The 16,534-nt window shown below is 38.5% G+C and overlaps 2 protein-coding genes across 2 annotated transcripts; both read left to right on the top strand.

Annotated features, from left to right (window-relative positions):
- Positions 1–416: 416 nt before the first annotated feature.
- Positions 417–2,976, top strand: psma5 (proteasome 20S subunit alpha 5). The gene is made up of 10 exons (XM_077726430.1): positions 417–537; positions 802–837; positions 1,002–1,068; positions 1,142–1,268; positions 1,678–1,745; positions 1,813–1,920; positions 1,997–2,055; positions 2,140–2,242; positions 2,327–2,413; positions 2,645–2,976. The coding sequence occupies exons 2-10, from the start codon at positions 809–811 to the stop codon at positions 2,720–2,722; spliced, it is 726 nt and encodes a 241-aa protein (XP_077582556.1). The 5' UTR covers positions 417–537; positions 802–808; the 3' UTR covers positions 2,723–2,976.
- Positions 2,977–3,293: 317 nt separating this feature from the next.
- On the top strand, positions 3,294–15,118 carry LOC144203581 (sortilin-like). The gene is made up of 20 exons (XM_077727099.1): positions 3,294–3,596; positions 9,083–9,145; positions 9,463–9,536; positions 9,604–9,706; positions 10,052–10,213; positions 10,349–10,422; positions 11,373–11,422; positions 11,493–11,620; positions 11,785–11,929; positions 12,062–12,217; positions 12,367–12,479; positions 12,567–12,669; positions 12,747–12,915; positions 12,979–13,167; positions 13,251–13,436; positions 13,776–13,892; positions 14,068–14,176; positions 14,284–14,396; positions 14,475–14,601; positions 14,686–15,118. Exons 1-20 carry the CDS (start codon positions 3,360–3,362, stop codon positions 14,698–14,700), a joined length of 2,433 nt encoding a protein of 810 aa, XP_077583225.1. The 5' UTR covers positions 3,294–3,359; the 3' UTR covers positions 14,701–15,118.
- The last annotated feature ends 1,416 nt before the right edge of the window (positions 15,119–16,534 follow it).

Genomic DNA, 16,534 nt, shown 5'->3' with positions numbered 1-16,534 from the left:
GTTGAATTCAAATAAAGAGACTATAGAGCTATATTGCAAGATGCATTGATCCATTTATACAAATCTACACAAATGGAGATTATGCACATTCCTAGACTTCAATCCAGAACCTCTCAAATGTGGGACAGAGCTCCAAACCACTACCTCAATGGTCTTCTTTATTGTTAATGTTGTTGTTACCTTCCACCCACTGTTTTTAATTCAATTATTTTTGGGGGAGTAATAAAGTAAAGGAAACAGCGCCATTCTGTGGACGTTTTGAAGCGGAACATATTCATATTAGTTACCATGCACATTTTTTTACTATCAATGACCAGCATTAAAATAAAAATAAAACTAACCAGTATGTTCATTTTAAGTAATGGCAAAATATTAAAAAGGGTTTATAAATAACCCTTTAAACTACAGTAGAACTCGGAATAAACAAACCAAGGAACCTTTCTTCGACATTAGTGGATACACGGAACATTTGTGGTGTTACGACATCAACGAATCCCAGAAACTAGCAAACTCATTCAAGGGTTTGTGCCACACAAGGTAAATATGTATAAGCATGTTTTAGAAGTATATTCTTCTTAGGTGATTGTGATACTTATAACAATTAAACGTATGTTGTCGGATATTTGGGGGAGATTTTAAGTCTTTGTCGTCCTTTATTATGTGCAAGCGATTGCTAGCACGCTCGAATAATAGTACAGCTAACTCCCGCTAACTGGTCAACATCGCGAACTAGTAAAAAGATGATTTTATCTTGTGGTCGTCTTTTTCCACTAATAAATATTCTTTATTTTCTGTTCACAGTTGAACAATGTTCCTGACGAGATCGGAATATGACAGGTTGGTGGAAACTACTGCAACACAAACTGCTTTGTCATTAAATATGGTTGCTTTTATTCTTACTCTTAGCGAACAAACTGTACGCATTAAGGTTGTAGTCACTTCTCAATCAGAGTGTTATTTCAGTAAATAAGAATAACAATTGCGGATCCATTGTTTTCCAGGGGTGTCAACACATTTTCTCCTGAAGGAAGGTTATTCCAAGTTGAATATGCTATTGAGGCTATAAAAGTGAGTGTCTTCCTGAACTAATTCTTAAATATTTTTTGTTGGATTTTCATAATCGGGCATTGTGTTTTCATAGCTTGGCTCCACAGCCATTGGTATTCAGACATCAGAGGGTGTGTGTTTGGCTGTGGAGAAGAGGATCACCTCTCCTCTTATGGAGCCCAATAGCATCGAGAAGATTGTGGAGATAGACACTCACATTGGTGAGTAGACATTTAAACTTAGAATTACTGGAAATAATGGAAATTCAAATACTGTTTTCCATTGTAAAATATAGACAATTCAGATGTTTATTGTAAAAGAAATAATAAAAATAAAATCATCCATAGCATGCACGCAGGAATATTGTTTACATGCCGATGTAGTGAAAATAAAGCACGATTATGTAACTGCCATTTAAATGCAGATTTAATGACAAATTATTGAAATAAAATAAGAATCACAGTCAAAAATATATTAAAAAGACCATAGCTCTCTTCATTAAAAAAAAAAAACACATGCACCACAATGGATTTTCTAATGATTGTGTCAGGGCTTACTGTGCCTTGCCCAGATGATTTTGCATGAGCAGTTACGTTAGTAATTATGTTTTCTCTGTTCCATTCTTTTAAGGTTGTGCCATGAGTGGCTTAATAGCCGATGCCAAGACTTTAATTGACAAAGCCCGAGTGGAAACACAGGTATAAGCATTTGCAATTTACCTTCCTCAACACCTGTGTAATATCCAAATTCTCTCCCCCTCAATAGAACCACTGGTTCACGTACGATGAAACCATGACGGTAGAAAGCGTGACCCAGGCGGTGTCCAACTTGGCGTTGCAGTTTGGGGAGGAGGACGCTGACCCTGGCGCGATGGTAGGTCTCTTTGCCTTTTGGTCACTTTAAATTTGAAACGTGCGGGTACGTTTAAACTCTTCTGTTGCATGTACAGAGTCGACCATTTGGTGTGGCACTTCTCTTCGGGGGTGTAGATGAAAAAGGACCTCAATTGTAAATCACTTTTCTATTTGTTCACACTTAGTATATCACAGTATAAAAATGCCAAATTTGACTATTGTTTTATTTATATTTCAGATATCACATGGACCCCTCAGGAACTTTTGTTCAGTGTGATGCTCGAGCAATAGGCTCAGCATCCGAGGGTGCACAGAGTTCCCTGCAAGAAGTCTACCACAAGGTAGAGCTGATAATCAACTGCAATCAATCAACAAATTAAACCAAATAGGGAAGGATTTTTAACCTTTTTTTTTTAATCTTGCAGTCTATGACGCTAAAAGATGCCATCAAATCATCTCTCACCATTCTGAAGCAGGTCATGGAGGAAAAGCTCAACGCCACCAACATCGAGGTGTGTGTGCGCCTTTTCCTTATCCCCCATTCCCAGAGAAGGGTAGTGTTGTGATACTTAAAAATACTTAAATAAAGGTCATCCAGAAAATTCAGTCAAGTACAAGAAATAAAAAGATTGGATGAAAATAGTACTCGCTACTGGGTTAAATCAAATGTTTGTCTGTCTCCTTATGCCCTAAAATGCCTTAGTTTTTACTCAAGTTTTTTTTCTATATCTCTCTCTCTTTAGCTGGCAACTGTAGAGCCAGGAAAGACCTTCCACATGTACTCCAAAGAAGAGCTGGAGGATGTGATCAAGGATATTTAGATGACTTTGAAAGCAGGCATGAGAGACCAGCAAGTCCATCCAGCCTCAGTCAACAGAACACAACTTTCCATCAGCACATTTGACTCCCTGCACTCAGATCTGTTTGGATTGCATCAGAACTGTTGTCTGATGTGCTAATGGACTTCTTGCCCATCAGCAAGCATCCGTGCAAGGTGGCAGGAAGAAAGCATGGGGCGCGGGGTATTTTTTTTTCTAACAAATCAGTACTTCAATTAAACTGTTGTAATCGACAAGTGAGTGATGTGATTTTTATTCTATTTTATATTTTTATTTAACTTTGCCTCATGTGCATTCTCAGGGTTAACTTTGTTTCTCTACAAGGCAAACATGTGGCAAATTCATAAATAGGGCTTGCTAGTTTTAAAATAACCAGTAAGCGGCGCTAAAACCCCCAAAAAATCGTATCATATGAACATAGTCGAGGAAGAGTCCGCTCGTCCAATCAAAATGCGGGCTAATCTTGTCCTGACCAATGAGGCTCAGGCATGAAGGGGACGTTTTAATAAAGCACGTTCTGGGGGTGGGAGGGACGACGAGGGGGGCGAGAAGAGTCAGTATTGGGGATTAATAAAATACCGTGGGGGGACGCAAACGAAGCTGAGCATCCGATTTAAACATGCTTTCTCCGGCTTACTTTTTCACGTGTTGCTTGTTTGCCTGCGCGCTGGCTGGACGATTCCAAGCCGGGCAAAAGGCGTTTGGTAGGAGGCTGACGAGAGAGTTGAGGGGTGATGAGGGGAGACACACTTGGGAAAAGTTAGAGATGTCGGAACTCAGCGTGCTAGGACTGAATGAACACTCTTGCCCAGATTTTCCTGGAGTCCAGTCAGCGCTTTCAAACAACACCCACACTGTAAGTCTTTTTTTCCCTTTTCTTCTCACTTTAGACATGGACAATTACATATTTTAAAGTTCTGGTACCACGGCAGCGTTTGCAGAGTGTCGATGTGAATATAGTCCTACATTTGGTTTACTTTTTCATTGTTACCAATAGAAACGTTAGGGACACCTGCACAATCTAATGTGGGTCTTTACAAAATACTGTTATTGCAAAGAAACCAAGCAAAATAAGATCTGTTTGGATATACCAAGAATGGCAACAATGTGTGCAGGCTTCTCAATTTATGAAAACTGTTTAGAGTAAAACTGTGGGCGTGCAATTGCTTTCAGGCGATTAATAAAGTAATCGCGGTTAATTGCATGTGTTCTGTCGTTAGAATTAATGCAAATGTGATCGTATGTTTTTACGTTATCAATATAACTACTACACCGATATGCTTACCTTACATCATTTGCATCATGAAACTGCTCATGAAACTTTGCATTTCAAAGTATGAATTCGCCAGGATTTTTACCCCCAAATAAAAAACTGTGGCACGGTGAAAGAGTGATTTGCATGTCAGTCTCAAAACCTCCTGTGTGGAGTTTGCATATTCTCTCCCCGTGCATACATGTGTTTTTCTGTGGCTTTCCTCCAAAATCTAGTGATGGGCCAAATGACATGGGTCTTCAAAGCTTGTGTTAAGCAAAAGAGGGCATGTACGTGAAGCTTCATTTTGGGGCGGTGTGTGTTTTCAACCAATTTTTCCATGATGTGCATAAGGATTTGAATGAATGTGGCAGGCAAATTATTGGGAATCGTTGCTTTTACCAGTGACAATATTACAAGTTCAGTTGTTTATCATCTATTAATTCAGTTTGCAGCTAAGGCAAGTCTATTAATTCAACATTCACTGTGTCACAAGCAGCTAACATCGCAGTTTCAGTAAAAAGAGAGAGCAATCTGGAAATTATGGTAAGTTTCAATTGACCCAGTATATTTTTTTTCACTTAGTGTTGTGTTTTGGTATTGTTTTTCTTTAAAAAAAAATCTATTTCTAGATTGTAATTGATGGGATCAAATTTAAAATTGTTTTACTGTGAGAAAAGAGATCTTTCCCCACACAGGAATGAACGCAGGATAAAAAAAATCTAAAGTTGGTAAGACAACCTGTTAGTCCCGGGATGAAGATGGAAGATCTAAGGCTGATTGAAATGAATGCTGCACTCTGTTAGTGTGAAACAATATTACAGTTGTCCCTATTAAATTGTCCAGTGAGTGAATGTAGGTCATTGGTCCAGATCACGTCCAATAGCAGCCAAATGGAGACAGGTTAAGGAGTTTTGACAGCAGAACTATTCGCATGATTTGGTCATTTGAAGCATTGGACAAGAGACAAAAATAAAACAACATGGTTGGATTCATTGTACTTCCAAAACCTATTTAAAAGCGTATGTTTTCAGTAATACATGCCTTCATTATTACTTGACTCAAACACGTCATCGCGAAAGAACGCGCAATATGAATGGCCTTAATGCCCAAAGTAATATTGGATCCAATTCTGTTTGTTTGCCTTGTTTGTATGGGGGTGATGTTCCATTACCAATTTGGTTGCCTAGGACATATTTTGGGCATGAAAAGGATTGGCCAGGCTTGCACACAGCAGCATCTTTTACGCCCACTCACTGTCTGGGTTGAACGGCGTCCCACAGAGTCGTGCACTTCCATGGTTGCACCAGATTGTGTCAGTATTTTCATCCTGTTTCTTCAGCTCAAATATAATGACGTGAACAAATATCATTTCAACCTCAGAAATAGCCAAAGTCAAAGATCATGTATGAAAACTTTTTGAATTTGATATTTTATTTTATTTTTTTCTCTTTACTTCAAATATATGTAGTATTTGGGTTTTTTTTTGGATGATGAATCAACCTAAACGAAAATGAAAAATAAGTTCAAAAATAAATAATATTGTTTCCCAACAGATTAGCACCTACACATTTATTAACTATACTTTTGAAAAAAGTGAACTCGTGGGAATATGATTTTCCCCCCCAAAGATTAGGCTGATAATATTTGGAAGACTAACTCCTAAATTGAATTTCCAGGACTTTATCGTCAACTCAAGTACTTGTGTTTATAGCCATTTCTTTTTGAGCCCCCAGACTGAGATACAGTATGTCTATTGCAGGAAGGCCAAAATCAGAAATACCTGGATTTAGCGGATAATGAAATATGTTGAAGGAAATTGGGAAAAAAAACAGTAGGAACAACCACAGAAGCAATAAAGGTCATTGCTTAAAACAACTATACTACCAGTAGCTGCCGTTTCTATTCAACTGACTGACTGAAAATTACTAATTCATGCATTTTCCCAAATTATCACACACCCTCACACTCGTATCTAGGGGCTATTTACAGTGTTAATCCACCCTACCATGCATGTTTTTTTGGATATTGGAGGAAACCAGAGTACCTGGAGAAAACCCACGCAAACCCACTTAGTGAGGACTGACCTGGGATCAAACCCTTAACCCCAGAACTGTGAGCCCGACGTGCTAACTACTCCTCGTACAGGGCGCCAACTTAAAATTAATTGACTATAAATATTAATTGAAAGCTAACAGAGAAGAACTGAACACAAATGCCTCAAAAGATTGTTTGCTGCTTCAAAACTGCAAATAGTGCAGAATGCTGCTTTAACCTGTTTTCAGTGTGACTGATTGATGATTTCAAGAAGAAATGGCTGTCCTTGATTTTTGTTAAATGTGATGCACTGGATAAAAATTGTAAAGTTTTTGTTAATTCAGCCTGCTTCCCTTATTTATGCTCTAAATTGTAGATGGTCTTTATATTATTAAAGGTCATCAAATAAAAATGAAACTACTGCACTTATGCATGAAATTGAATGATATTGGTACAGGATCCTCATGTGATCTGCGCCCCCTGTCCCCTCTTTTTCTGTGATGTGGTCCAACCTGAGTGTTGGTCTGTTAGATCAGGGGCCGTTGTTTGACCTCCTCTTCTGATGTTTTATGTGCGTAAACATTGGCAGTGCGCAAAGGTCAGCGTTCGGAGGGAGCAGGGACAAGTAGCTCATTGTATCATCGTCTGACGTAACGCACAACTTTTTTGGGAACCCTCCCACTGCCTAGTAGTCAATGTGTTATGTGTGTGGGTATGGACAATTCTGTGCATATTGCAATACCACGGAAGTGTTAAGATTCACATTTTGGGAACTCATTTGCAAACGTATCTCACAAGAATCTTTATTATTTGGCTGTCAGTGAACTGTAGCCGGCCATTGCCGTACTAGTCCATTGAAGTATCCTGCATAGCCAATGTGTAAATGGAACTACTGGCTCAATGTAAAACAGCTGGGAAGGCTGGAAAATTGTAAATGCATTTACAACAGTACCCAAGTACACAATCTCTTCCACTGCCTAGACTGAAGATAATGTTTTTTGTTGTTGCAATATTTAGGTCATGACTTGAAGCTAGTGACATGCTTTAAAATGTCACACTGAGGTCAGATTTGATTGGTCTTGCAGAACATACTGAAAATTTACTGCCCACATGAGCTTATTGGTAGATGTGTCTAACTATAAATTTTCAGACCACTGGAGAAGTTCCCAGAGCATTAGACTAATAGAAAAGGTCCAGATTGGTTGAGAAATATTAAATTCATATGGAATGAGGTTGTTTTTTTTACACACTTGACTGAAATGTCAAAATTGTTCTAGATGTGTTGTGCTTGGGTTAAAGTTCCAACCAGTTTAATTTGGCTGAAAGCATACTCAAAATTCTGGCTAATTGATCTTGGCATGCGATAAGGCTGCGCTTGAAAAGTGTCTTTTGATAAGTGTCAGGAAATTGACCTATTATCTGTAGTCGAAACACTATGCCAATGTTTTGTTGTTGGGTTTCTTATTAGTATAAAACACTTACTGGTTGTGTGTGTCAATGAAAATTGATCATTTATCTTGTAGGTTAGGCAATGTAATGATTTGCAAAACATACCTCACATCAGCAGTTTTGTAAGTGGTAAAAAATAGTTTAATTCTCTTGGGACAACCCTTCCAATTTATTACTTGTTTTTCATAAGGCATTACTTGACTGTTTTTATGACAATTTATGAGGTGTGTTAAAAGTTCAAGGACTGGTTTCACAGAAGATATATTGTAAAGCTAAACTAACAGCTCGGGTCCCCTTTGGATTAACCCCCCCCAACCTTGTCTGCAATGCCTTTCATGCACTCTTGGAAGACATTTTCAGGGATTCTTGACAGCTCTGTTGTCCACATTATAAAAACAGGTCCCCTGGAAGGCCGTCTTTGAGCTTTTAGTTATAGTGGAGAAAAAAATCACAACAAAGTTTCCCAGCACGGTGATGTTCTTCGTGACCAGCAATTATTGGAGGCATGTTGTCATGGAGAAGCAAGGCATTGGGTGTTTTATCTGTTCTGGAACATTCTTTATAAACTCTAGAGATGTTCTGGATGGACCAGCATATCCGCCACCAACAACCATTCGTTCAGTCACTTTTATCACATTTCTTCTCAATTCTGATGGTCGGCTTGAACAGTAGAAGATCGTATTGACCATGCTTTTGAGTTGCCATAATGTGATTGGCTGATTATAAAATTTCCAGTTGGGCGGATGTGAGTTACTAAGTCTCCAGTCAGTGTCCAAGCATGTAAATACACCAGATTTTTTTTTTTTACTTCAGGTATAGGTACAATGAATATAAGGTGTATCTATACTTTCTGTGAATGTAGTGGTTCAGTACCTGTTTTTCAGTCAATCACAGCTTCTACAAATGCATAATTGTATGCCATATTCAAATAAGGTTTAAGGTCTCATCATAGTCTTGATGGGTAAAATAGTCGGGAGCATATTATTGTTTGTTTTCATGTGCTGTTTGCAGAAGAAAAATTGCAAAGCCACTTTCTGGCAGACATCTAATTGATTTACTATGGCGCCTTAATAAAAAGTAAGATTGACAAAATGGATTGTTGCCAGTTTTGTTGTTCAAATTCCCAACGGAGTCTGGAATGTTGTTTATTGCCAATGTTAACATTATTAGCCTGTCTTTTATGCAACAAGAACCTTTCAAATTACAAAGGACTCTAAATCATCCTCTTTTAAACATCTGACAAATAAACATTTACACTCACTTTTAAGAGCATAATTGTTTTTTGGCACAGCCTGCTGTTGAGCATATGTCCTCAGTCTGTCCTCGTCCTGTCTAGTCCTTATTCTGTGTTGTTGCTGTGCTTGGGACGTAACCGATTTTCTCGTTGTCTGGCCGCAGCTTCGTAATTTGGCTGAATGTAGGTCGCACGCAAGCTCATACACACACAAACACCATAATATGTGCCAAGTTATTTTGTACAGCCAAGAGAGTTATCTTTTGGTTGTCATGAAAACAATAGTCCTTCAAGTACGTACAATTCTCTAAATGATGTATTGATTCCAGTTTGTTTATTTATCTATTTATTTGTTTTTGTCTTCCCGCAGTTCAACTTTAAAGTGAGGACCATGGGGTCTCTGTCACTTGCATGGGTGGGAGATGAATCTGGGGTGAGTCTGCTTATCTGCACACCAGTTTATTTATAATTATATAGAATTTAACCTTAACAATTGAACACCAGATACTATTCAATCTCACTTTTTTATGTTTGCACTACTATGTTATTTATAGTGATTTTTTTTGCTCTGGTTTTAGGTCATAAAACCTTTATCAATTAATAAAATCAAATTCAAGTAATGTTTGATCATTTACCCAAAAAATGAAAAAATACCTTATTTTAAATAGCACAAGTATCACTTAAACTGCAGTTTTTTTTCCCAATGCCAAAAATTTGACATTTGATTATCTTTCTTTTTGCCCCTGTTAGGTGATTCTTGTGTTGACCACATTCCAGGTGCCTTTGTTTATGATGCGATTTGGCCAGTCAAACCTTTACAGGAGGTGAGCACTACCACCATCTATGTATGGAAACATAGCAATGATGTATATGTGTCTTTTCATTTATCAGTGAAGACTACGGGAAGACCTTCACTGATGTGACCCACTTGATCAACCACACCTTCATCCAGACAGAGTTTGGTATTGCTGTCAGCCCAGATCACTCTGGCAAGGTGCTTCTTCTAAAAAAACAACATCTGTTTAATTTGAAGGAGGCTAATTTGCCATGCAATCTGAGGCTGCAAAACATAACTACTCGACACTTTAAGTACAGCTTTACTACAATGCGATGCTATTGAAAACAAGAATTATCTTGAAAATCCTGTCTTAATGGCTTCATCCCTCCTTCGATGTCCCTATGGCCCCAAAATATAAATATGGCACAGGGAAACCATGTTAATTCTTCTGTAGCCAATTTAGTGTGTTGACTTGGTCACTGTGATGGGAAGTCTATCTAAAATATCTAAAACCTGATTGTATGTTAATGGAACTTTAAGTCTTTTGGTGCTTTGTTTCAGGTGATCCTAACGGCAGATGTGTCTGATATTGGTGGATTTCGACTATTTCGCTCACGGAACTTTGGCCAATCCTTTGAAACATCAGAACTCCCCTTTGAGCCCTTAATTCAGATGTTGTACAATCCTGGAAACTGCAATACTCTGCTAACTCTCAGCATCCGGGTAGTGGCAACCACTTTTGCTATTTAAATTATAGAACTAACGTTTGATTGCAAGAATGCACTTATTGACAAAGAATATTACAAGTGATTAATTTCTAAGAAGATACAATAACTGATCTTTTTCTCCTCCTGTTAGTTGGATTTGTGGCTGTCAGAGGATTTTGGGGCCACCTGGCGGAAAATTCATGACAGTGTTTGTCTTGTCAGATGGTAAGATTTAACCTCCAAATTGTCACCATGACCTACTGATATTAGGGACACAAACAGATACAAATCACATTGTCACTTTTGTCAATAGATGCACCAACATAAGGTGATCATATCCATATAGGAGGTATTTAGACAACAATTTTTAATTCAACTCAACACAATGTTGCCACTGAAACATTACAATAATGAACATTCTAAAATTAATACTGCTCTGATACTATAAATGCAAACTGAGAATGATTTGTATTTTGCTTCCCTTATGAGGCAGATTGGTATCTAGTCAGCTCACTAAATTGTACTTATTGTGAGTGTTTGGGGATTTTATGTATGTGAAAGAACATTCTGTCGTGTTTTTTTCTTTTTTTAATAAGCATTTGTTAATTTTACAGTGAAAAGGTAGTCTATAGATATTTTATTCACCATGTCACTCACATAGTGGCATCCTTGTTCAAGTTGTTTTCCACAAGACATTCTTGCATCGTTGTTTCTCTGCTTCTTGTCCTGTTTGTTATTCCAGCTGCATACAATTTGTACTGCTTCCCATCTAAGATTGCATTTGTGCACCCTAGTTAACATGGGGTTGCGCTGTCAACCTGCGGTTATTTTCACTGCATGGTGGGAACATTGCAAAAGCACTGCCTGACCACAGCCGTCATTTTACCTCGAAATACTGTTCCAAGGGGCTTCTGTTAGACCCAATCATGAGTCAGCAACAGTTTTAATAATTTATAGATATTAACTCTCTACACCTAACTGGCTCTCCAAGAAAAAATGTTGTTGCCCCTTTTTTTTCTCTCTCATACTTTGACAGCACTTGGACCACAGCCGGAAATGGTTCTGGCTTACCACATATATAAATCTGTTTGATTTCAACATAGGTGACAGACAGTGTTGCAAAATGTTGATACAAAAGTCACTAAGGTTTACCTTGTTCTTGTTCTCATGTACAGGGGTACAAAGAATAGCATTTACTTCACAACACACTACAATGGATCATGCAGTAAGTGATGTAGTTTCACATGTTAACACTCATTCAGTAAAGCTTCATAAGACCTCCATGTATCTGCCAGATGACAAAGGAATGTTGGAGTTAAGAAAAACAGCAGACTACGGCAGTAGTTTCCAGACAATTGCAACCAGAGTTTTCTCCTTCGTACTTGGGGGCCGCTTTGTGTTCGCATCGATCATGACTGGAAAGGTGAGCTTGTCGAGTATTTATTTCTCCGCTTCTCTCACAAATTTTTCCTACAACCTATATGGACAACTATTTGCATGGTTTTATCGTCTGGATTAACGCCATTACTTCTCATTTGTTTACCAAAATTATATGCTATTTGATCTTATGTTTGTGATTTAAATCAGGACACAGAGCGTGTGATCCACGTGTCGGTGAATGGAGGAGAAACATGGAATATAGCACAGCTTCCTGCAGTCAACCATGAGCAGTTTTATTCCATTTTAGCAGCCAACGAAAACATGATATTCATGCACGTGGATGACCCTGAAGGTCAGAAACATTTTGCAGATGAATAATTTGAATACATATTAGGAAAATGATGTTAATTTGCATATACAGGGCCCAATAACATTAATTCAACTGTACAACATCCAAAATGTTGTGCTTGTGTATGTCACCAAGATTCTGGGATCGGAACAATCTACGTATCTGACGACAGAGGAACCGTATTCTCCAAGTCTCTTGAGCGCCATCTCTATTCAACGACAGGAAGCGATACTGACTTCACCATCATTACTTCACTCAGGGGTGTTTACATGACCAGTGTACTCACAGAAGGTAATGCAATCTGATAAGGAATTGTTTAACCAAGGCCAAATTGAATTGCGTCCTATATATTCATTTTTGTTTGATACCGCTAATATCAAGCCAGGTAACCATATCATTGGAATGGAGTTAAACGTGTATAGCATTTTGTATATGTTTAGGTGGAATGGTGGAGAGCGTGATAACTTTCAACCAAGGAGGTCGATGGCAGCCACTACGACAACCCGACAACAGCAATTGTGACGCGGAGACATCCACGAACAGGCCAAAGAGAGTGAGAAAACAAAACAAAACAAAACGGTTCAACATAATCAATACCTACACACAGTTTATCACATTTCAATCTCAATTGTCTTCATAGTGTCCACTCCACATTCATGCCACTTACAGCACAGCCATGAAGATGAATGTACCTATGCTGCCACTCTCGCAGTCAAGTGCCGTGGGGCTTATTCTTGCACACGGTATCAAACACTCTGCACACAAATAACTTAGTAAATACATTCCTTTTACGGTTTAACATAACATTGCCTCTCTTCAGGAAGTACAGGTGAGGCTGAGTCTGCTGTCATGCCTGATGTTTACGTGTCTGACGATGGTGGCTACTCATGGTTGCTGTCCCTCACGGGTCCTCATCATTATGCTATACTGGACTCGGGGGCTCTTCTCGTGGCTATGGAGCACACAAACTCTCCTGTTAATCAAATCAAGTGAGAATTTCAGTCATTTGCATTGCTATTGCGTCGCTAAACGTCTATCTTTGTTCAATACAGGTTTTCTACTGATGAAGGACGGTGCTGGCACACGTATAATTTCACCAGTGACCGCTTCCACTTTAGTGGAATGAACAGCGAGCCGGGCTCCCGCTCTTTGAACGTCAGCCTGTGGGGCTACAGAAATGATTTTACAAAATGGGTTGTGATCACCATTGATTTCAGGAATCTCCTCACCAGAGAATGTGAGTTATTTATGTCAAATGATTTAGAAAGAACTTTGGGGAGTTTGGCCAAGAATGTGGATGAACTGCGTGTGAAAATGCAGGTAGCGACGAGGACTACGTGACGTGGTTGACTCACTCTGCCGACGCTGACGCCTCCAATGACGGCTGTGTGTTAGGCTACAAGGAGACCTTCCAACGCCTGAGGAAAGACTCGACCTGCTGGAATGGGAGGCAGTTTAGTGGCGGGCAGCGCATGTCTCCTTGTGCTTGTACACTGGATGATTATCACTGGTACACTGTCCCTATCTAAGCACTTTTATCTTTTTTTAGCTGTTTTTCAGTACCTCTTTGAAAGCTAGGTACATACTGGAACTAACCACAATCATAATATCATCATTTAATTTCATATACCCACAAAGTTAAAGGATGTCCTTTTTTAAAGCTCTTTTTTTACGTTAAGAAGTTGATTTTTTCCGGTTTTTCTCTGCACTACACTTCCTCTGATGTCCATTCCATCTCACACATTGTGTACCCAAAAGATTTCTGGGTTCAGTTCCCCTCTAATGTGCTAAAGTTCAGGAGTTGGAAATCATTGCTATGAGCCACCTTTGACTCTGATTGGTTCTTTAGTGACTTTGGATACTTCCGACCCGAGAACAGCTCAGAGTGTGTGGAGCAGGAGGAGATGAAAGCCCACCCACTAGAATTCTGTTTAAATGGAACCACTGAAGAGCTGCAGACCAGTGGGTAAATACTCCCCCACCCTTTTAATTTTTTAATTTTTTAACAAGAAGTCTGGGCACAATTAATCTCAAGTTCTATAACATTTAGACATATATCAGACCTAACTTTGGAAAAATACACCAGGCTCAGTTGTGTTTAGCCTTTTTAATATTTTTTTTTCTTGTTGTCCCATTTAAAGTTACCGGAAGATTCCAGGAAACAGGTGTGCTGGAGGTTTTCAGCCTGTCAGAAAGGAGACTGACCTAGGGAGGAAATGCACCAGTGATGCTCTTCATCCATTTTCTTTGGTGGGTGCTACTGACTTTGGCTACACCAAGGGTGGGCAAACTATTTCACAAAGGGCCGAAGTGGGTGAAGGTTTACATTCCATCCCATATATATGCATGTCTCCCAGACTGAAAGCGGCTCATCAAATTCTGCAATCATAGCCGTGGTTGTTATAGCCATGCTGCTGCTGAGCGCTGTCGCAGGTGTCTGGATGGTGAAGAAATACGTCTGTGGTGGGCGGTCAGTCAGTTACATTTTCTTGTTGGAGGCCGTCAATGTTTCGCCAACATCTCTAATACGCGGAAACGTCTTTGTCAGGTTCCTTGTGCACCGTTACTCTGTGATGAGAGAGCATGCTGAAGCCAACAAAATCGAAGGAGTTGATGATGTTGATGCTCACTACATGGAAACAGGAATAGCACAATACAATGAGGATTCAGATCAGGTATCTCACACAGTGTGTAATGTAGCTTTGCGGTCATTAGAACTCATTGACATGTTTTGTAAAATGTGTTTGCTTTTCTCCAAGGACCTTTTGGAATAAGTTGGACCACACCAGTCTTTATCGATGCCTGAATTGAACTCTCTCGCTTGGCCCATATGCTGATTAACATCTGCTTCTGAATTTTCACCCTAGCCTGTTGGCCAGACGGCACAAAGAAACTGAATTATTGCTGTGTTCGGGTTTGACTAACGAAAACCATAGAGACAAACCAACGGAACATAGTTCATAGAAGGGTAGTAGGGGGTATAAACTGAGAAAACACAGAGCAAAAGAAGCCTTCTGTAGCCCCCGTGAAGCTTTTATTTTCTTTTTCAGGATGCAGTGGTGTCAAATTGGGCCCTTGGAAACAATGACAATGCACTGGAGAGGATATTTGGATATTTTTGCTTACAGTGTTAGTGCACAATGACGCAATAGAATACAGGTACGAAAATAAATCCTGACTACTTTTGGCTTACTTTTGCCCTCTCTCTTGTATTGTATTGGCTACATTCAAAACTCTTTAACTCAGTTAACATGATCAATATAGGTATTTTAGTTTGAGGTTTAAAGTCCGATAGGCTGCGGTATGTTTGAATACTACTTTTCATATTAGCAGCCAAGCTGTATTGTTTTTTTATTTTTATTTTTTTATTTTAATGTTAGCATTGCTGCTTTAGAAAGGAGCACTTTTGTTTGGAATTACATATGTGAGCAGTAGCATTTAAATGCCCTCTCCCACTGGATCTTGATTTTTTTTTTCCCGTTATGACTTTTTTAATGATACAAATGTTTTTTAAAATAATCTCTTTGGGGGATGCACTTTAGATGACAAGATTTTAGTGCACACTGTTACTAGTATTATATGATGCTCAAACTACTACATGTTTTTCTTTACTGCAACCAAGTACCCTAAAATTATGCAATACAGAGTAATCAAATATTTATTTACTCCAGTATAATGCTTAAAAACAGAATGTCATATTCATATTTCCTATAGATTTGACTTATGATGTGAACCATTGAATACCAATGAAAGTCATTGAATACTGATAAAATCACATAATGCAGAAAATATCCAGGCGTGTCCCAATAAATCATGTAAATTGCTCTATAATTAAAGACACACATTTTTAGTGTCTGGGTTAAAGGTTGATGGTGAATTTGAATCATAGGTTTTTTAAAGTAGAACCATTTTTTACACAAGACAAATAAATGTTCAATATCTGTGGGGCTAGGGGGCTAGGGAATGTGAAGAAATGATATGGATGTTATGGATTTTCACTTCCCATTTTGTACAGTGGAATCAAGACTTGAATTATTGCCAAAGCACTTTTATTGTCGTGTTTCCTAATTACTATAGAGATGACTTCACCATAATAAACAAATATGAAGGTAATGCAAATTCAAAACATTTACTTTCCTTTTTATTACCCAAGTACACCAGAATATTAAATGATAAAAATAATTTCCTCAGTTTTGTAAATATGTTGAACTAATCCACAGGTGGATAAAGGGGTGCAAAAATAAGTCCCTACTGTTTAATATTTTTATGGTTCATGCATCCAATATTGAAGGGAAACGTAACATATAGGCAAGCCTTGATTGCTCCAGTTGAGGTGGATAATATCCCAGCAAATAAGCTATATGCTGTAAAACTGGCCTAATAAGAAGGCATATTCTCAAGGACTGTTTGCCAGGTATGAGAGCAGTTAACACATGCTTAATCTCTCTATATAGTCAGCAGCTATTTACTGGATTTCACAATTAATGTATTTGCACTGTTTTTACACATCGATAAAGAAATCTGCATCCTTGGCAAATACATGCATAAATGCTCCTGTTGTGATTGTATATTTAAATTGAGACACATGGTTTTACTAATTGTAGTAAT

Source organism: Stigmatopora nigra, chromosome 10, assembly GCF_051989575.1.
Source record: "Stigmatopora nigra isolate UIUO_SnigA chromosome 10, RoL_Snig_1.1, whole genome shotgun sequence".
NCBI classification, from domain to species: Eukaryota; Metazoa; Chordata; class Actinopteri; order Syngnathiformes; family Syngnathidae; genus Stigmatopora; species Stigmatopora nigra.
Note: the sequence above shows the minus strand (reverse complement) of the source record. Positions and strands in the feature narration are given on the sequence as shown.

Bases quoted from the DNA above. Each gene is read 5' to 3' on its own strand.
- psma5 (XM_077726430.1), top strand. From the start codon at position 809: ATGTTCCTGACGAGATCGGAATATGACAG. The intron at 2,056-2,139 runs GTAAATCACTTT...TTTATATTTCAG, and splicing joins GATGAAAAAGGACCTCAATT to ATATCACATGGACCCCTCAG. The intron at 2,414-2,644 runs GTGTGTGTGCGC...CTCTCTCTTTAG, and splicing joins TCAACGCCACCAACATCGAG to CTGGCAACTGTAGAGCCAGG.
- LOC144203581 (XM_077727099.1), top strand. From the start codon at position 3,360: ATGCTTTCTCCGGCTTACTTTTTCACGTGTTGCTTGTTTGCCTGCGCG. The intron at 11,621-11,784 runs GTGAGCTTGTCG...GATTTAAATCAG, and splicing joins CATCGATCATGACTGGAAAG to GACACAGAGCGTGTGATCCA. The intron at 14,397-14,474 runs GTCAGTCAGTTA...CGTCTTTGTCAG, and splicing joins AAATACGTCTGTGGTGGGCG to GTTCCTTGTGCACCGTTACT.